We start from the raw sequence: 22,262 nt of genomic DNA on the forward strand, positions 1-22,262 counted from the left end.
AGGTTTCTTGTGCATAATTTTTCAGGTAGCTTTGCAGGTTTTTTAAAAGCATCTTGGAGATGTTGTCACAGTTCTTCTGGATTTAGTCTGTCTCAGTTTGTTCTGTTTCTTCATTTAACATGAGACAATAATTTAAGTTAGTGTTCATACTCTAAAAGCATAGATGTGATATATTCAGCTTTACCGAAATGATTTACAAAAAAATACATTATTTTATTATATAATATTAGTGCATCGTATTTCAGACAGAAAGGACAATTATGGGATCAGATCTCTGTGGAGCACTGGCTGTTGTCAGACTCCAATTAATGGCAAAATGAATGTTCGGAAATGTAAACTGATATTTTCAACTGACACTACAGCAAAATCTTCAGATATTTTTCTTTTTTGCTGGTGAAAATACTAGTGTTCTAATAATTTTGGCCACCACTGTAGATTGAATTGTTCCAGAAATGGAACAATGGAACAGAATACGATGCACTAATATTATATAATAAAATAATGTATTGTTTTTGTAAATCATTTCGGTAAAGCTGAATATATCACATCTATGCTTTTAGAGTATGAACACTAACTTAAATTATTGTCTCATGTTATTAAAGTGGGACTGAGGTGATATTGGTTTACTCTTATGAACCGCAACTGATGAACATGTACCTACTGTAGCAGCCATAAGCCCCATAAGAGAGTTTAAATTTGTTTGGTTACACTTTGGTGTCCTTGTTACAGTGTAATTATACATTTAAGTACTAGCCTAGTAATAGTAATAACCTATTTATTAACTACATGTTCTTACTATATGGTTAGCATTATGGTTTGGCTTAGGGTTACTTGCATGTAATTATGCATTATTAATTGTTATTATAATAGTAAGTACATGTAACGTGTAACAAAGACAGCTTAAAATAAAGTGTTACCAATTTTAGTTACATGAAAGGATCGCATTTGTTGCGGTGTAATTACAATGATCATGCACTTACAATTCAATTGTGTTCTTTATTACAATTTTGTTCTTGCATAAATGAAGTGTATGGTAGGGTAACCATAGTTCGCCTTAAAATGCACTAATTGCTACAGTATTGTAACTAAACTGACCTTTGGTAATTTGGTGTTGTCCAGCATTGTTAAAGAAAGAAGAAAAAAGGGGATTGTGAAAGCTTCTTACTTTGTCATAAATATTATGTTTGTGTATGTATGTATATATTTACTTGTAGTAGCTGTAGTTCTTTTGCTTAAATTGTCGATTTGGATACTAATAATGCAGTAATAATTGTTACACTGAAATATTCGCGAATCTTGAGATTTTAAGACCCAGAGGGGGTCCGTCTCTCCATCTCATTGATTACGTATTTGAAGCCGTATCTTCAAACCGGTGTTCAGTGTCTCTTAATTGACAAGTGGATTCGGTCTTTCAGCGCTGCTCCCGCTGCTCCACGGGGTGGTGTCGACACAAGTCAACACCTGCAGCCATTTTACGCTCCGATGTAAAATATTACGGTGATGCCGTGAATCAAATCCATCTTTGAGCAGCCCGTCTGCACCCTTGAATCCAGCAGGTCAAAAATGGTGAAAAGAAAGAGCCTGGATGACAGTGACCAGGAAAACTGCCGGGGGATCCCGTTTCCTATCCAAACCTTCCTATGGAGACAGACCAGGTCAGTGATTTAGTCGTGGCATAACAGGTGTTTTCTGCGAGTGATTAGTCTGTTTCCCTTGTATATGGCTCCTGCAGAGCGTTTCTCATTCGTATGCATCTCTCATACCGGTCTCTGAATGTATTTCTGTTGCGCTGGTGTCTCGTGCGTCATCTTTTCATACACCGCCGCACCTTGTGTGTCTTATCATGAAACCCTGAACAAAATTGGTAGAATATTCTATCGAATATTTCACCTTCATACAGCAATGGTGCTGTCAGTGCCTTAACCAGAGCTCGCCATAATTCAGTTTCAGTTAAAATCATGTTGTGGCACAGAGTGTCCTTGCCGGCTCGATTATGGCTGTTATTTTATGCAGTTTTATGATATGTAATTAAATGAAACACGTATCTGTTGCAGCGCGTTTTTGCGGCCGAAGTTAGGGAAGCAGTATGAAGCCTCCTGTGTGGTGAGTGTATTAATAATCACAAGTGAACACCTGTAAATAAAATTTTCTCTATCAGAGAAAACTAAGACTAAATCAGAGGTTCATGTACACCTACAGTTGCAATCAAAATTATTCAGACCCCCCAGAGACTGCAGTACTTTACAAATGTTTTTTGCTTTTTCTGAAGATCCAGGACTAAATTGCATCTGCAACAGTTTTCTGGCATATTAAAAGTGATAATGTCAATATATAATGTAATGTTTGAGTTATAGGATTTTTTTAATAAAACAGTCAGAATTATTCAACCCCTATTCAACATTGCTGTTTTAAGACAGTTATTTTTATGGTAAGGAACAAAATTGTCTTAAAAAATCGTCTTAAGCCTTTACAAACTTATTAAAAATGGAATTAGATTGGGTTGTTACACATAGTATACACTTAGCCCATGCTTGTGCTGATAGGGAGTAACAAATATGGTAAAGTCAACAAAGCTCACACAAAATCAATAGAGAGGAAATTGTTTGCTATATTAAACTACATGAAGATTTCTAAGACATTACAAGTCCCTAGAGACACAGCTGGCAGCCGTATTCCTTAGATTAAAGTGTGTTGAACCAGAAAACCTTTGAGGCTGTTGAACAAAAAAGCACAACATCATAAAATGTTTGACCAGATCAACTGAGAAAAACTTGCAATGTACAGCCAAAGACTTGCAAGATGACCAATGCTGTGTACAAGAGGAACTAGACAAGTGTAGTCTTCATGTTGAGCAATCTTGCTGAATACCACTCTTGACCAAGAAGAACAAAAAGGCTGCCTTGAACGTGCCAAAATTCATTTGCATAGACCTGTGGAGTGCTGGAAGAATGTTTTATGGAGTGATGTATCCAAACTGGAACTTTTTGGATGTATGGATCAGAGGTACGTCTGGTGCAAAAAAAGACTAAGCTTATAAGCAGAAGAACACAATCTCCATCGTCAAACATGGAGGTGGGCCAGTCCTGTTATGGGGTTGTTTTACTGTAGCAGGAATTGGAAAACATGACCATACAAAGGATATCATTGATTTATTAAAGTATCAGACCATTTTGGCAAACATTGTGATGCCTTTTGTGTAAAGTCTGAAGATAATAATCAATGGACTTTCCTGCAGGACAATCATCCCAAAGTATACGTTCAAATCTACTTACGCTTGGTTTAGGAATCAGTCATAGAATGTTTTTAAGTGGCCTCTTCAGTTTCGAGATTTAATTCTCATTGAAAATACATGGTTGAATTTAATGCAAGCAGTGGCAAAGTAAAAACCAAAGATTATCAGTGATCTGAAAGCTTTTTTAGGGGAGGAATGGCCCAAGATTGCAGCAGAAAGGTGACAGAAGCATCTAAGCACTTCCAGGCGGTGTTTATTGGTGGTTTTAAAGAATAAAAGATTCTACACCACATTTACTTTCAGGGGTTGAATAATTTTGAACATAAATGTTTAGAGCCAATTCAATTTTTTTTCATTATTCATCAACTTACGTTCTCAGAATTACTCAAATGTGTATTAATAAACTTTCTTTAATAGTTTACTGATGCTTTTGTTGAATTGTTTTCACAAAATGTTGCTCTCTGCAGCAAAATTTCTTGCAGGTCAAGGGGGTTGAATAATTTTGATTGTAACTGTATGTTTCTATGACTGACATAAGGTTAATATACCAACCTATTGAAATATCAACAAAGTACCTTTATAATATACTGACAACCACTAGTAAACGCCAAGAGAAAGCCACATAATCAAAGCTTGTTTACACATGTAGAGTAATACTAATGTATGCTAAAATAATTCAATAAACATTCATTTAGCAACATAATATTTGACAAAACCTTAATGTACATAACTGATGAGAAAGAACTAAGAATAACCTTAATTTAATGAAGTGTCACACAGGGAATTATGGGAATTTGCTAATTTTCACTGTAAATTATAAGATGGCTTGTTCTTTTTCATTTCCAAAAACTGTAAATGTAACAGTGTAATACCTTTTACCTTTATACCTTTTGTTCTGTTAGATTTATTACAGTTTTTCACCATATACAGTTGAAGTCAAAAGTTCACAAAAACCTTGCAGAATCTGCAAAATGTTAATTATTTTACCAAAATAAAAGGGATCATACAAAAGGCATGTTATTTTTTATTTAGTACTGACCTGAATAAGGTATTTCACATTAAAGTTTACATATAGTACACAAGAAAAAAAAAGTTGAATTTATAAAAATGACCCTGTTCAAAAGTATACATACACTTGATTCTTAATATACTGTGTTGTTACCTCAATGATCCACAGTTTTGTTTTTTTTAAGTGATGGTTGTTCATGAGTCCCTTGTTTGTCCTGAACAATTAAACTGCCCGCTGTTCTTCTGAAAAGTCCTTCAGGTCCCACAGATTCTTTGATTATTTTTTTTTTTTTTAAGTTTTTGTGCATTTGAACGCTTTCCAACAATGACTATATGAGTCTGAGATCCATTTTTGCACACTGAGGACAACTGAGGGACTCATATGTAACTATTACAGAAAGTAATAGCTCACTGATGCTTCAGAAGGAAAACGATGCATTAAACTTTGCGTACTGCCCTTCAGAAGCTACAGAAGATACTTAAATGTTTCCCAGAGGACAAAATAAGTTCAATTTACCCTGATCTTCAAATTCTAAAATCATTGCATCGTTTTTCCTTCTGAAGCAAATACACAAAAATGCTGAGAACCCAAAGAATTTGTGGGACCTGAAGGATTTTTCTGAAGAACATCTGGCATTTTAACTGTTCAGCACAAACAAGGAACTCATGAACAACTATCACTAAACAAAAACAAAAAAACACAGTTGTGGAGCATTCAGGTAACAACACAGTATTAAGAATCAAATGTATGTAAACTTTTGAACATTGTCATTTTTATATTATTTTCTCTTGTGGACTATATGTTAACGTTTTTTTTTATGTCAATAACTTATTCAGGTCAGTACTAAATAAAAAATAACATGCATTTTGTATGATCCCTCTTATTTTGGTAAAATAATTAACATTTTGCAGATTCTGCAAGGTGTATGTAAACTTTTGACATCAGCTGTATAATAGTGAAGTAGTGAGTAGTTTACTATTAAAATTAAACATTTACAGTGTTATCCTCCTTACTTGATTTTTTTTTACAAGACTATTACTATTGACAGCCACAGTTTTTATCTGTAAGAAATAAAAGCAAATCTGCATACAGTTCTGTTAATAATAATAATAATAATAATAGCATGTTTCCTTTCTTGTGTACAAAAAATACTGTAACAAGAAGAAGTAATCATTTAATAAGTGCTTTAGAGGATTATGTCTCACGCTTCTATCCTGCCTAGTCATTTGAGCGGGTGCTGGTGGAGAACAAACTCCATGGGCTCTCTCCAGCCCTCACTGAAGCCATCCAGAGCATCTCTCGCTGGGAGCTGGTCCAGGCTGCTCTGCCTCATGTTCTCCACTGCACTGCCATCCTTCTCTCGAACCGCAACAAGCTGGGTAGGAACCCTTATTAAACTGCCCTTTGTGCTCTGTGTCTTTGGGAGACTTAATTTCGTTGTTAATTTTATTGCTCAGCATGTCCACAATCTCTTTTCACCAGGACACCAGGATAAACTTGGGGTAGCTGAGACGAAGCTCCTTCACACTCTCCATTGGATGCTTTTGGAAGCGGCCCAGGAGTGCCACCAGGAGCCTGGGCTGGGACACGGCTGGTCTGGGGGCAGCAGTGGTAGCAGTAGCGCCTACCTCCAGCCCATGGGGAACCAGTGTCTCACAGACCGCAATGGCAGCACACCAGAAGAGAATGAATATGCCCGTGCCAAACTCTACCATAAGAATATGGCCACTGTGGAGCTCTTTGTGTTTCTCTTCGCCCCCCTCATTAACCGGATTAAGGTTGGAAGTTTTACTGTTGAGTTTGTTTATTTCTTTGCTCTGCAGGGCTCAACAATATGGATATCCTGCTGGCCCAAGGCCAGTGTGAGAGAGTTCATTAAAGTTACTGCATTGCCATTGAAAATTTTACTTTTATTTCACTGATTTTGTGCATTTATTTTACTGCCTTAGTTTTCAATGATTTGTTCTACATTGTTATTGTAAATTCTTCAGATTTTTCACTAGATAATGTCATCTAGCTGGCAAACATAGATGACGTTAGCAGACCTTTTCATTACAGCTGTATAATTCTAGTAAATTTTATTTTTTATATAAATTTAAATAAAATGTTCTAATTGTTATTTTTATTATTTATAACTATAATATAAAATGTATAACTAAAACTATAAAATATTATAATTTAATTGTAATTATTTAATCATAATAAATCATTTTTATCATCATAAATAAACATGTTAATGCTGAAAAATTTACTAAAAAATATAAATATTTCTAGCAAATATAAAAATAAAAACTGATCATTTATTGCAAGTAAAATCTGGAAATTCTTATTATTGATCCCTACTTCTTATTACTTGATCCCTAATCCTTATTTTTATGGCTGTGCGTTTACTTTTTTATTTTTGCAATTGTTAGTTTATTAATTTGTGTAAACTGAGAAGAAAAAAAATAATTAAAAAAATTATATATATATAATTTTAATTATACATATATTACTTATTTTTGTGAATGTTCTGTGAATTTTTGCAGTTAATATTTGATTAATTTGCTTAAACTGAAAAAAAAACATGTATAACAATTATAATTATAATTATAATATATAATTATATATAATAATTATAATTTTTGTAATGTAACATTTAGTGAAAAATATAAATATTTCTAGCAAATATAAAAATAAAAACTGGTCATTTTTTGGGGCATTTTCATTAATTTGCTCAAACAGCATATATATATATATATATATATATATATATATATATATATATATATATATATATACATTTGCTGTTTGAGCAAATTAATTAACTATTCATTGCAAAAATAAAAAATACATGCACAGCAATAAAAATAAGGAATTTGAACTGATAAAGTAGGACCAGAAAATGACCCAAAAAAATGACCAGTTTTTATTTTTATATTTGCTAGAAATATTTATATTTTTCACTAAATGTGAACTTATGTGACTTATTGAAAATTATACATATTTCTTGCAAATATAAAAATAAAAGCTGATCATTTTTTGAGATAGGGCTGATTAATTTTTTTAGGACAAAGTTAAATCTTGAAATTGTTATTGTTGAGCCCTTCTTTATCAGTTTAAAATCCTTATTTTTATGGCTGTCCATGTATTCTTTTATTTTTCCAATTAATAATTATTAATTTGATTAAACTGCAAAAAAAAACAATTATAGTTATTTAATCATTTAAATATTTTAGTGATGAAAAATAAAAACCTAACATTTGCTGAAAAACATAAATATTTCTGGTAAACATAAAAGTAAAAACTGATCTTTTTTGGGGTGAGGTGATGACATTTTTTTTTAGAACAAAACAAAAAAGTAAAATCTTAAAATTTTTATTGTTGAGCCATACTTTATCAGTTCAGATCATTATTTTTTATGGCTGTGCGTGAACTTTTTTAGTTTTGCAATCAATAATTTATTACTTTGCTTAAACTGCTAAAAAAATGTTGATAATTTTGCATTTGGCAGGAGTCTGACCTTACCTTTCGACTAGCTGGTGGACTTGTTATTTGGCAGCCAATGTGGGAGCACCGCCAACCTGACGTTCCTGCTTTTTCTGCCCTTGTCAAACCCATGCGTAACATTATTACAGGTCAGATTTCTTTAAATTGACCTATTTTTAGGGTTCTTCTATCACTGTCTTCAACAACATCATTTTTGGTCTGTTTTACCAGCGTTAACCCAAAATACAATTCCATCTTTGCTCATTGTTCTTAATGGTTGTAAATCGTTCATGTTTCACACATCTGCCATCTTTCTGTTATATTCTCCACAGCAAAGAGGAATTCTCCAGTGAATAACCAGTGTAGTCCTCATGATACCACTAACCCGTGCCCTGCAGTGAGTATTCAGACTGTGATTTGCAGCTGCACAGCCCCTTGTGGCTCATTTAGTCCTGGCGTATATTAATTTCCTCTCGTAGTGCATTAACATCATTGTTCAGCTGGGGTCATGTGATTTCCTCTTCTATCTCGGCTTTCAGGTGGTATGTGAATCAGTCCGGCCAGACTCCTCCTCCCCCTCGGTGACAGGACAGAGCTGTCGCCGTGGCAACTCAGTAGAGAAGGGAGGGTCCTCACAGCAGTCCTTTGATAAAGGATTTTCACAACCGAAGAAGTGAGTGTTTGCACACTACTCAGACAGGTGGTGCATGTAGCAGGACTAAACACTGTCATTATTTATAGACAAAAAAATCATATTAAGTCTTGGTGGTTCTACTCTGACAAAAATGGTAAAATTTTATAACAAGGTTTCTTTCATATGCTAATGTATTAGTTAATTAAATAGCTATCATGAAATAATAATGAAAAATCAATTTACAGCAATTATTATTCTTGGTTAATGTTCATTTCTATATACACTACCAGTCAAAAGTTTTTGAACAGTAAGATTTGTAATGTTTTTTGAAGAAATCTTTTCTGCTCACCAGGCTTTAGCAAGGATTTATTTGATCCAAAGTACAGCAAAAACAGTAACATTTTGAAATGTTTTTACTATTTAAAATAACTGTTTTTAATTGAAATTGTTATTATTATGTTGAAAACAGCTGAGTAGAATTTTTTTTCAGGTTTCTTTGATGAATAGAAAGTTCAGAATATTTTGAAATATTTTGTAATAACATTATAAATGTCTTTATCATCACTTTTTATAAATTTAAAGCATCGTTGCTAAAGAAAAGTATTCATATCTATAATTTCTTTCAAGCTTTTGAATGATATAGTGTATAATGTTACAAAAGCTTTTTATTTTCGATAAATGCTGATCTTTGGGTCTCTATTCATCAAAGAATCCTGAAAAAAATTACTTAACTGTTTTAAATATTGATGATAATAATAATAATAATAATAAATGTTTCTTGAACAGCAAATCAGCATATTAAAATGATTTCTGAAGGATCATATGACATTGAAGACTGAAATGTAGCTTTGTAGCTTTGATCACAGGAATAAATTACAAATTAAAATATATTTAAATAGAAAGCAGTTATTTTAAATAGTAAAAATATTTCACAATATTACTGCTTTGGCTGTATTTTGGGTCAAATAAATGCAGGCTTGGTAAGCAGAATAGACTTATTTAAAAAACATTAAACAAATCTTACTGTTCAAAAACTTTTGACTGGTGTATGCAAATACATTTTTAACATGTATTTATATAAATTACATTATGAGTGTGAGTGAATTACCAATATAAAATAATACAATTATAAATTAAGATTAACCTAGATTAATAAATGCTGTAGAAATTGTTGCTCATTGTTAGTTTATTATTATAACATCATTATTACATATTAACTAATGTTAACGTATTGGACCTTACTGTAAAGTGTTGGAAAAAAAGAATCTTTTACAATCTTTTAAAACTAGAATGATTTCAAAGCATTCTTATCCTGTGTTGGCTAGATAAATAGTGTTCAGTTCCAGTCAGACTCCCATCTGTCACAGTGTTAGTCTGTGCGTGTGTTCACAGTGCAGTTGCTAAGCAACGATTCTGAGAAAACTATTGTTTCTGACGATCATTTTCTGTAACAAATCCCTGTCTCTCTTTCTTTCATTGAAAGTTTCTCAGCCCCTGGTGGCATCTCTGTATCACAACGAGCAAGGTACGCCACCTATTTTGATGTTGCAGTGCTGCGTTGCTTAATGCAGCCTCACTGGACAGAAGAAGGTGTGCACTGGGCCCTCATATACTACCTGCAGCGGCTGCGTCAGATACTGCAGGAGAAGCCTGAACGCCCCCCTGAGCCCCTGATACCCCCCTTACCACGGCCCCGCAGTAGTTCCATGGTGGCTGCTACGCCTTCTTTGGTTAATACTCACAAAACACAGGTAACAATACTATGTCAGTTAGCTGTGTTTTTACACAGCAGTTTCAGATGGTAATTGGCAGTGGCGTATCTGTATTAGATTCTGGTGGGGCCAGGGTTTGAAATACATTCCATTAATTAATTTATAATTCATGAATTCATTCATGAAAATTCGAATGAAAATTAATTAATTACTCACCCTCATGTCGTTCCCAGCCCGTAAGGTCTATGTTCATCTTCGGAACACAAATTAAGATTTAAGTTTAAGTTATTGATGAAATCAACGGAACTGAAACATTTTATGCCTAGAAAGGTAGTAAGGACATTGTTAAAACAGTGACTTCAGTGGTTCAACCGTAATGTTATGAAGCTACGAGAATACTTTTTGTGTGCAAAGAAAACTATCAATGATTTAAAAAATAATTTTTAATAAATACAGGTAATTTACCATAAAAATATGATTATTTTTAATTTATGACTGTTATAGCACCAACTATAGTCGGATTTCCATAAAATATTGTGTGCTTGTTTAGAACCACACTGTAAAAAGTTTTCACCAGTTTCAACTTAAAAATTTAAGTTTAGCAGCTGCCTTAAGATTGTAAGTTAAATCAACTTAAGTCATTTAAACTCACAAGTTATATCAACTCATTTTCATTCTAATAAGTTAAAATGACTTGTAGTTTTAAGCTGATTTAACTTAAAAACTTAAGGCAGCTGCTGAACTTAGGTTTTTAAGTTGAATCTGGTGAAAACTTTTTACAGTGCATCTGTTGCACATGCTTACCTAGTTTCATGAAGTTTTGAGTTTTTGTTTAGGATTTATAGGCTTTTGGGTATCATTGGCCACGTGCCTTTAAAGGACAAGTTCACTTCCAGAGCAAAAATTTACATAAAATGTACTCACCTCCTTGTCATCCAAGATGTTCATACCTTTCTTTTTTTAGTCGTGAAGAAATTATGTTTTTTGAGGAAAACATTTCTCGAATTATCTCCATATAGTGGACTGTAATGGTGCCTGTGAGTTTGAGCACACAAAATGCAGTTTCAATGCAGATTCAAAGGGCTCTAAATGATCCCAGCCAATGAATAAGGGTCTTATCTAGCAAAACGATTGGTCATTTTCTAAAAAATAATAATAATTATATACTTTTTAACCTCAAATGCTCATCTTGTCTAGCTCTGTGATGCACATGCATACATACCGTTTCAATATCGTTTCACTAAATAAGACCCTTATTGAAGCTGCATATAAACTGCATTTTGGATGTCCAAACTCACAGGCACCATTGAAGTCCACTATATGGAGATAATTATGTTTTCCTTAAAACCTAATTTCTTTACGACTGAATAAAGAAATGCATGAACATCTTGGATGACAGCGGGGTGAGTACATTATCTGTAAATCTTTGTTCTGAAATTTAACTCCTTTAAAGGGACGTGGCCAATGATACCCAAAAGCCTATAAATCCTAAACAAAAACTCAAAACTTCATGTAACTAGGTAAGGTAAAGTGACCCTGTTGTAGCTTACCAAAATGTCAAGTTAATTTTTTTTTGACAATTATGGATCTAGAGGGTCCAGAGAATTGTACTGCAGTTAGGACTAGTTTGCATAAGTAGGTTTTTTACATCTTCTCAATCATTTAACAAATTATTTGATTGACAGCAGTGGTTCTAGAGACAAAGTTGTCCGGAATGAAGAGTTCTATCATATAATACAAATATTTTGTGTATGTTCAAAAAATGTGCAATGTACAATCATTTACACCTTTAAAAAATGCGATATCACACCCCAGTGGCTGATTTCTTTCAAATTTTTCACAGACTTTTAAGGCCATGAGTCAAACAGGCCCACTGAGTTTCGTTCTGATCAGCCTCCATTAACCTTGTCTAATATGTGCTCAAACTTCATCGGCAAGTTGTGGGCATGTTTTTTGAGATACGCAAATGTCCTTATAGACACTTGTGACACTTTGGAACAAGACTGCGCACAACGATTTTCATGTTGATAGGACATATGTTGCGTAAGTATAGCCATTTTTATGTTTTTTTCCCTCTTATAGCACCACCAAGTAGCCAAGCTCCACAATTGTTTTCTGTGACCTCAGATTGAGTTTGGTGGAGATATCTCACTACGTTCAGGAGTTATAGGCAAAAGTGGCCCTGCCGCTTTCAAACAGTGTGGTGCCCCTTTGCGACGGTGAGTCGAAAGGTTAACTTTTGATAATTATTGATATTCATTCTTGAGAGAATTTTTCTGCACTGGTTTGGTTCTGAAAATAGTTCACAAAAGTAGGTTTTTCTTATACCCAAAATACAGAATGCAGGCATGCATTTTGTCTGGCGTGAGCAAAGGATTCCAATGACATAAGGCACCCGAGCCTGTGACTGACAGCTTAGGAGTTATAAACAATTTCGTACCTTTGTTTGCTGTAGTGCCCCCCATCAGGCCGATTGGGGCAAGCCTTGGTGATGTTGGTGGTGTGAATTAGGGGTTGAACGACTTCAGATTTTTTAAAGTCGACATTTACGTGATAAAAGTCGAGTCGACGTCGACTAGTCGCTTATGACGTCATTATTGAACAAAAACACTTAAACCTTGAGCTGAGACTCAAACACCTTGTGCACAGCTATGACACAGCACTGCCTACATGGCTATTGTTCCTATAATACTTTGCTAATCAGTATAATCAGTAACTAATGTAGTAACTTTGTCTTTGGGTCGTTATATTTCTCACAGATTTCTGCTCGTTCTAAATCAACAGATAAAGTAGCACTGTAAAGATTACATTTATATAAAGTCATTAGTGAGAGAGCGATTGTGTGTGTGAATTAATTCTACCTGGCAGCGTCTCTCTACTAGCCTAATAATAAAGCTGTGGGTTTTAATTACTAAGAAATATATGCTAGAACTTTTCAGTTTCTAAGCTATATTAGCCAGAAATCATGGAACAGTGTTGACAATTCATTTCCCCACCGCGCTTTTGAATGATTGTGTGCGCACGACGCAGCAGTGCATTAGATTAGAACGACAATTACAACAAGCTGTTTAAAACGTGCATTCTCCTGTTCAGTTTTAAACATCAAGATGGTATACTCACACGTGTTGTGGAGCGCTTTTGGAGTATGCATTTATCTATTATTTTAGCTGTTTTCACAAAGCTTAAATGTTGACTTCAAAGACTTCTTATCCTGTTGCGCCCTCTATAGGACCAGCGACTAGTCGACGTCAAGCTTAAAGCCTCATGGCAGAGCATTAAAGTCGACTAATCGACTAGACAATTAATCGGAGCAACCCCTAGTGTGAATACTACCATCCCTCCAAGTTTCAAGTCTCTACAGCTTACAGTTTGGTCTGCACAATCAGTTTTACATGGAGATCCTTGGCCCGTTCTAACAATTACAATAGTGTTTCTGTACTCCACGCTTTCTCATTGCTTCATAATATTATGGTTGCACCACTAATGTCACATTGGCTATTTTAACAATGTCCTTACTACCTTTCTGGGCCATAAAACATTTCAGTTGCGTTGCTGTCCATGCACGATCAGAAAGTTCTCGGATGTCATCAGAAATATCATAATTTGTGTTCCGAAGATAAACAAAGGTCTTACTGTTTTGAAATGACATGAGGGTGTGTTATTAATGACAGAATGTTCAATTTTGGGTAAATTGTCCCTTTAAGTGGAAGCCACTTAACTGTAGGTGCATTCACTTCATGTTGAAATTACTGTAATTTAGAGGTTTCAACATGTAAAAAGGTTTCATGTCCTCTTAAAACTTGTAATTCTGAGAGCTCCTACTTGTACCACCTGACCACTGCAGATTCATTTATGCTTTGATAGTGGTGCTATAGAAATGCATAATTCCCAGTCCTGAGAATGTATGCTGCTCCAAATAGAAATTCGCATGTTGTCATCTCAAACCTACGGTAATTACGAAATCGTGTGAACGCAGCATGTCATCAGGGATGCATGGATATTAAAAGTGTTCACCAGCATTTCAGTGCTTCAAATGAATTTAGGCATCACAGAATATTAATATACAGTAAGAAGACTTCCTAATGCTGCATTTTTCAGCCTTTAATAAACCCACAAAGAACACTCAGGAGATTGTAGGAGAAAGGTAACCACATCCATGTACAAACAGTGATGAGAAAGGACAAAAGAGCTGAAGAAACAAAAGGCTTATACAACAGAAACATAATCAAGTTAAAACAGAACCGGTGTGGGAACTAATGGGTAACTATGGAAACAAAGAAAAGATCAGGAAGTTCAGGAACACAGGCAAACTGGAACAGAATACAGTGATAACTAAATCAAAACAGAAATTAACCCTGACACTAACAATGTTCTTCTTTTTAAGAGTTGTGTGGGATAATAAGGCCAGTCGATGTGGATGGTTTAAATGCATTTTAGCTTGATACATTACTACTAGAAATATTTTATGTGGCCCTTTGATGGATTTTGCAACTGATTATTTTTGCCTCTCCAGAAATAAAGCTCCAAAGACGCCTACTAGTAATGAGTAATAGGGATAAATGTAGTTTGAGTGATGAATGGAGCTCAAACGTAGTTCAGGCAGTACTCGGCGTGACAGCAGCCTTAGCTGACGCTCAATAACTCCTCCCACTATAATTAAATGAGATAAGTCAATCCGTTCTCACACATGCCTTGGTCTGTCGCACAGATGTGCGCTTACCCTCCTCCATCCTCAAGGACCTCCTCTCTATACAGACTTATGATCACTTAGAGTCTTGTCCACAAAATCATCTATTAGCAGTCGCTGCTTGATCTTGTCCAGTCTCATTTACAGAACTGTATCACTTCTGAATATCATATCTGTTTCAAACCTCAGTGAGGTTTGCTTGTGGACAGTAAATCCTGCTGCCAAAATAATGTTCAGGACCTTAACAATAATTTTTAATCAAACAGAGTGGTCCTGAGTGAACTGAGCAATCTTACACAAAGTTATGTTCTTTTTGGACAAAATATAGTTCATTATTGCAAGAGTGCTGATATTTCTTTGTATCACTCCTCTCATCTGTTTTCGTGTTCTTCCAGGCTGTCATTCTGTCCATTAGGGGTGGGAGTTATTCAATGACTTTCTGTAGGTTGTATAGTTCACAGTGAGTGGCAAATGAGTCATTGAATCGTTCATTTAACCAATTCATTCAGAAATGCTGATTTATTCATTTTAATTAATTAAATGGGTGATTCTCACAGGTAGTCCAATAACACAGCCCCAGAGACGTCGGTGGTAGCAGTACTGTTACTTTTTTTAATTAGTAGGCTTGAAACCTTAGGTTTTGATAACACAGGATTAAGGATCAAGATATGGCATTGCAAATTTAAAAGATGTGAAATGAACTGAAATAGTATTAGTTAACATTTTAACCATTGTAAGTCACAGGTTTAAAAAAATATGCATACATCTTAAACCTTGATTTTTTTCTTTCCCATTTTTCTAAGGATATGACTCTGAAATGTAATGAGGAGAGCAGGTCTTTGAGCTCTGAGACCTTCTCCAAAGTGTCAGTTACCAACCTCAGGAGACAAGCAGTCCCTGACCTCTCAACTGAGATGGGCATGAACATATTCAAAAAGGTATGCAGATAATTTTTATGCATAGTTTCAGACAGTAAACCAATATGATGTATATTTGTTGATGTCACATGCTTCTTTTCTAGAAGGGTTACCTTTTCTTGATTTTCATTTACTATGCCACTATGCACTTGTTTTATTCCATCATTTTTCAGTTTAAAAACCGTAGAGAAGATCGAGAGAGAAAAGGCTCTATCCCATTCCACCATACTGGGAAGAAACGCCAGCGGCGGATGGGCGTACCTTTCCTGATGCATGAGGATCACCTGGATGTCTCACCCACACGCAGCACCTTCTCATTCGGAAGCTTCTCTGGACTGGGAGATGACCGTCGCACACTGGACCGCGGGGGTTGGCCTTCCACTATCATGGGTATGTAAGGCCCATGATGAACTTTTCAGTGTGCAGCTAGCCACCTTTTTGTTCTTATTAGCTCTATGCACCTGCAGAAAAAGGATCTCTTTTTTCTTGTTTTGAGCATATGTAGGGCCCTATGAAATCTGTTTTAGTTTTCCCATATTTTGTGTTTTAAACTTTTTTTTACTGTTTTAATGCTTTTAATTTTTAATAGTCAATCTTTCATCAAAACTTTTAGCAATTTATCAGTTTAAATAATTGATTATAGTTTTAACAATTTTATTTTTCCTAAAGAATTTAGTTTTCAGTTGTATGGATTTTGTGCTTTATGGTTTAATGCATTAGCCCTGCCCATACAAGTTATGTATTAGTTATAGATTTTTGTCATATTGTGGCTGTGTTTTGTTGTGTTTAAGGGAAGTTGACACGCCGTGGAAGCTCAGATACTCCTGGAGATGTGGACAGTCTTGGAGCAAAACATTTTCACTCCCACCACAACTTGCCTGAACACTCCAACAGTCACAGTGACAATACCATCAAAGAGGGTGGTAAGCAAATCATCTTATTCATTCTAAACCTATTATAGTTCATTTTCATGGAATTAATAAAGATTAATAACACACAACTGGGGATCCAGTATTTTTGAGAAAAATATACAATACTTTTTAATTATTCATATTCATTTTAAATTAAGGATCATGTAATTTACTTATTTACTCATGGACTGTTTCTTTCTCAGTTCGTTCCCAGATCTCCACCATAACCATGGCTACATTTAACACAACTGTGGCTTCATTTAATGTAGGCTACACAGATTTCTTCACAGAGCACATAAAGAAACTGTGTAACCCCATTCCCATCCCTGAGATGCCATGTGAGCCGCTGGCCTGCTCCAACCTTCCCCGAAGTCTGACAGACTCTTGCATCAACTACACATCGCTAGAGGACCGAGAAACCATTGAGGGCACTAATAACTTCATTTTGAAAAATGGCATGCTGGACCTCATGGTAAAAGTGACAGATTTGCTTATACACTATCGGTCAAAAGTTTGGATAATTAAGTTTTTTTTAAGTTGTTAAATGTAGGCTCTTATGCTCATTTACAGTGAGGAAAAAAAATAATTTGATCCCCTGTTAAATTTGTATGTTTGCCCACTGACAAAAAAATGAACAACAACAAAAATCGCATTTCAAAAAAGTAAAACATTTATTTGCATTTTAATGAGTAAAATAAGTATTTGATCCCCTATCAATCAGCAAGATTTATGTCTCCCAGTTGTCTTTTATCTTTTATACAGGTCACAAATCGCACATATCGCTAAAAATACTGCTATTTTCACTTGGTGTAAATAGAATCTATCGCTATTTGCACTTATTGTAAATAGAATCCATTGCTATTTGCACTTATTGTAAATAGCATCCTTCGCTATTTGCATCCATCGTTATTTAAGTGTAATTAATAAGTAATTAACATTTCATAATATTACTGCTTTCACTGTATTTTTGGTTAAATCAATGCAGCCTTGATCAGCGTAAGAGAGTTCTTTCAAAAACATTAAAAAAATCATAATTACAGTATTTTAAACTTTTGACCAGTAGTGTCAAATTCTGTGTTCAGATTGGCCATTAACTTCTGAGGAAAATGTTAGAATTTTTTTTTAGATTTTGTTTACCCCCAATAGACTTGAAAAGATCTGACCATTTGGTTGATATTATAGTGTTGCCTTCATATTAGTCATGTTGCCATTCCTGTTTATCGCTGTGTTGTTTTTCAAGGCTATTCTGCGGGCCCTGTATGCCGTACTCACACATGACATCAGTTCTCGGATTTGCGACGTGGCGCTCAACATCATCGAATGCCTTCTGCAGCTGGGTGTGGTACCAAGTGTATCAAAGAAAGCCTCCAAACCTGAGGATAAAGAGGCAGAGCGCCCAAAGGAGGGAGCGAGTCAGAGTGTGGGTGGAGCTCAGGGGGAGGCGGCTGGAGGCACAGGAGCAGCACCTAATGGAGGTGGTGGAGGAGATGGAGGAGGAGGGGGTGGAGAGAGTCGTGGAGGAAGCAGAGATGATATAAAGAATAACAAAGACAACAAGGTAAGCCAGTTAATATATCTGTTGTAAATATGTATACAGTATCTCACAAAAGTGAGTACACCCCTCACATTTCAGCAACCATTTAAGTCATCTTCTCAAGGGACAATACTATAGAAATTAAACTTGGATATATATATATATATATATATTAGGGGTGGGCATAGATTAATTTTTTTAATCTAGATTAATCTAGATTAAATTTTGGAATTAATCTAGATTAATCTAGATTAAAATGGCTAATTTGAATTCTGCTGAAGGCATTCAGAATATGTGTGCTACCCAAATAATGACTAAAAGTAAGTCTTTGAGAATGGATCATAAAGCTCATAAAGCTGTTCTATGATAATTTGTTGATGAAAATAAATTATGTTCAATTAGATGTACTTGTGTTTACTAACTAACTAACAATGAAATTATTTTTTCTACCTATAGATTGTGTGTTTTTTTTTTTTGTTTTTTTTTAACGTCAACACCTACCCAACCCATTACATGTTACACCGTACTTTTATTTTGACAGGTTGCCGTGACGTTTCTGTGTGTACAGTATGATATGATGCTAGTTTTCTCAAATGAAACGGTAAAAGTGACACTCACAGCAGTTTGGGCGATTGAGTTTATCTGTTCATGTGAGATGAAAATGCAAAAATTACCGGGAGCGTCACGTGTGTTTCAGTATGCGTGTAGTAAAAGCTCGTCTCCGCAATGCATACATACAGCTAGGCAAACGGAACATATCGGATTCATATTAAAACGGTCTTTTTGCATTTCAGTTTTCACATACACTAGTCCATATCGCGATTTGAATTAAGTGACAGACCAGCATTTGATTTATGAATCCAAAAAACGACGAATTTACGTGGCATTTCGCTATAGTAGATTCTGTTTTCATGAATGGAGGACGACGTGATCCCGTCTGTGTTTTGGTGGAGGAGATTTAAACGCGCGACCATATTCTATAGTCTTAGTATACATCCGCGTTAAACTATCAAGATGAAAGTCATCATAGCTTGCGTAGTTTAGACCCAGCTCCCAACCCAAATTTGAGAATAGATTAACGGCGATATTTTTTTTTATCGCACGATAAGAGTTTCACGTTAACGCAGCACGTTAATGCCGATAACGGCCCACCACTAATATATATATATATATATATATATATATATATATATATATATATATATATATATATATAGAGTAGTCAATGTGCAGCTTGTATAGCAGTATAGATTTACTGTTCTCTGAAAATAACTCAACATACAGCCATTCTTGTCAAAATAGCTGGCAACAAAAGTGAGTACACCCTAAGTGAAAACAGCAGTATGTTGTTTAACCATGCAAAGCCACATGTCCTATTAATCAAGTTTAGGTTTTTGTCTGCTTGATAGGACCATACAAAGTTGTGTATCTTGTATTAGAGCAGTGTTAGGTGCTTTAAGTACAATTTTCTCTCTGAGGATTTTAAGAATTAGAATTGTTGCTCTCCACAAAGCTGGCCAAGGCTATTAGAGGTTCAGTAACACCCTGAAACCGAGTTACACTACAGTGGTCAGGGTCCTACATAGGTTTTCCGTCATGGGTTCCATTCGAAACAGGCCTTGCAAGAGTCAAACAACAAAGTTGAGCACTTGTTCTGTGCGTCAGGTGCAGAACCTGACTTCAAAAAAACAGATGCATGAGTGCTGCCAGCATTGCTTTAAAGGTTGCAGAAGTAAAAGGTCAGCTTGTCAGCGCTCAGACCATACAGACCAATAAATCTATATTGCTATACAAGCTGCACATTGACTACTCTAAAATATATCAAGTTTCATTTCTATAGTATTGTCCCTTAAGAAGATATACTAAAATGGTTGCTGAAATGTGAGGGTTGTACTCACTTTTGAGACATACTGTATGTGAGAGTTATTAATTATCACATGCAAGATTTCATACATTTTTGATCATCAACAGGATGGAGACACTTCACTGAGCACTCACAGGTTGGCTCTCACCATGCTTATTAAGATCGTAAAATCACTCGGCTGCGCATACGGCTGTGGTGAAGGCCATCGCGGGCTCTCTGGAGACCGCCTTCGGATGCAGGTATGTAAACATTTAAAATTTATTTTACAGTGCAGATTAACCTTTATTTTGTATCTCTTTCAGACAGAATTATATTGATTTGCTCATTAGTCATATGATCAGATGAAATGGATTTCTTAATATATGTAGTATATTAGGGCTGGGCGATTTGGCCTAAAATCAAAATCTCGATTAATTGAACATTTAAACTCGATTAAAATTAATGAACGATTATTTTATTTATTAATACAATTATATTTATATAATATTTATATAATATTTATTTTTTTTGCCCTCATAGTTCACTGACAAGTTTTGTACAGTAGCTAAATATGTTCACATATTACAAGTGAGAAATTTTTGAATGAAGGGTGCATTACTTGATTTTAAAATAATTGAAGGAAACACACACTATCTACTATCTATGATTATTTATTGAACATCAGTGTTGAACAACTGAAATTAAAGCACACATTGCTTAAAACGAAAAGTCACATTTTTTCTTAAATTAGTGAAAATAAATAACTTGCACTTTTGGAAACAAAATAAATTATGTTTAATATTTTTCATATTAAAAGTAGAAAATAAGCAGTATCTCTTCTAAATAACAATACTCTTGTATATCCTGTAAATACTTTTTACTGAATAAATACTGTTTAAGCTCTCCATCGAGATGTCTGCGGAAGAACGGAACGGAACGGAGCGGGGTCACGTGACTCCACACGCGGTAGTGTTTTTAAAGGGAAAGTAATCAAAATAATTGACTTGGAAAAATTTAATCGATTATAGGTTCTGAAGGTCGATTTCGATTACTTTTCGATTAATTGCCCAGCCCTATAGTATATACACTACCAGTCCAAAATTTTTGAACAGTAAGATTTTTTATGTTTTTTAGAGAAGTCTCTTCTGCTCACCAAGCCTGCTTTTATTTGATCCAAAATACAGCAAAATCAGTGAAATATTTTAATATTTAAAATAACTTCAATTTTCATTATATTTTAAAATGTAATTTATTCATGTGAAAAAATCTGCTGAAAAATCTAATCTGAATTTTCAGCAGATAAAGACATTTATAATGTTACAAAAGATTTCTATTTCAGATAAATGCTTTTCTTCTGAACTTTCAATTCATCAAAGAAACCTGGAAAAATTCTACTTAGCTGTTTTCAACATAACAATAATAAATGTTTTTTGAGCAGCAAATCAGGATATTAGAATATTTTCTGAAGGATCATGTGACTGGAGTAATGATGCTAAAAATTTAGCTTTGAAATCACAGAAATAAATTACACTTTACAATATAGTCAAATAAAACAGTTCATTTTTTACAGTTTTTGCTGTACTTTGGATCAAATAAATGCAGACTTGGTTAGCAGAAGAGACTTCATTAAAAAAATCTTACTGTTCAAAAACGTCTGATTGGTCGTGTACATGTAGTGCATTTGTTTGTAGCAATGATTTTTCTCCAACAAAGGTAATTGACCCTTTGCTCTGTCCTATTTTTAGGCGCAGAACTGTTTGACTACTCTGTACAAGCTGGATAAAGTGCAGTTCCGGCAGACTATGAAAGAATATGTTAATAAGGATTCGCTCAACAACATTGTGGATTTCCTGCATGCCCTTCTTGGCTTCTGCATGGAGCCAATCACTGACAGTAAGAGGGCAGAGCTGCACTTGTTAAGTGCATGTCTTTAACATGCCCAGGCATTTTTTTATCCCTTTTCTGAAGTCTCCAATGATACAGCATGAGCCCCATTTTCATGCATCAGTAATAGAGATTGATTTGTCGTTTCCTAAAAGAGAGATAAACTTGATTTTTTACTATTTGATTATTGAACTGTGTATTAAAGTTTTATATAAAACTCTGAATACATTAAAATGATTCATTTTTACATTTATATTTAAAACAATAAAACATTAGAACAATAGAACACTAAAAGTCAAAAGTTTGGATCAATGAAGATTTTTGAAAGTCCTAGACTACAGTCGTGGCCAGAAGTTTTGAGAATTACATAAATATTGGAAATTGGAAAAGTTGCTGCTTAAGTTTTTATAATAGCAATTTGCATATACTCC

The 22,262-nt window shown here is 34.7% G+C and overlaps 1 protein-coding gene across 1 annotated transcript in view; it reads left to right on the forward strand.

The window, feature by feature from the left end:
* Positions 1-1,563: 1,563 nt before the first annotated feature.
* unc80 (unc-80 homolog (C. elegans)) overlaps positions 1,564-22,262 on the forward strand; it is a 96,558-nt gene continuing 75,859 nt past the window's right edge. Inside the window, exons 1-15 of the mRNA XM_073852515.1 lie at positions 1,564-1,655; positions 2,055-2,103; positions 5,464-5,620; positions 5,724-6,019; positions 7,735-7,858; positions 8,042-8,106; positions 8,249-8,382; positions 9,827-10,094; positions 15,546-15,680; positions 15,833-16,049; positions 16,451-16,582; positions 16,774-17,042; positions 17,811-18,128; positions 20,076-20,207; positions 21,693-21,840. Of these exons, the coding sequence (XP_073708616.1) occupies positions 1,564-1,655; positions 2,055-2,103; positions 5,464-5,620; positions 5,724-6,019; positions 7,735-7,858; positions 8,042-8,106; positions 8,249-8,382; positions 9,827-10,094; positions 15,546-15,680; positions 15,833-16,049; positions 16,451-16,582; positions 16,774-17,042; positions 17,811-18,128; positions 20,076-20,207; positions 21,693-21,840 (2,536 nt within the window). The remainder of the gene's footprint in view (positions 1,656-2,054; positions 2,104-5,463; positions 5,621-5,723; positions 6,020-7,734; positions 7,859-8,041; positions 8,107-8,248; positions 8,383-9,826; positions 10,095-15,545; positions 15,681-15,832; positions 16,050-16,450; positions 16,583-16,773; positions 17,043-17,810; positions 18,129-20,075; positions 20,208-21,692; positions 21,841-22,262) is intronic.

Source organism: Garra rufa, chromosome 12, assembly GCF_049309525.1.
Source record: "Garra rufa chromosome 12, GarRuf1.0, whole genome shotgun sequence".
NCBI classification, from domain to species: domain Eukaryota; kingdom Metazoa; phylum Chordata; class Actinopteri; order Cypriniformes; family Cyprinidae; genus Garra; species Garra rufa.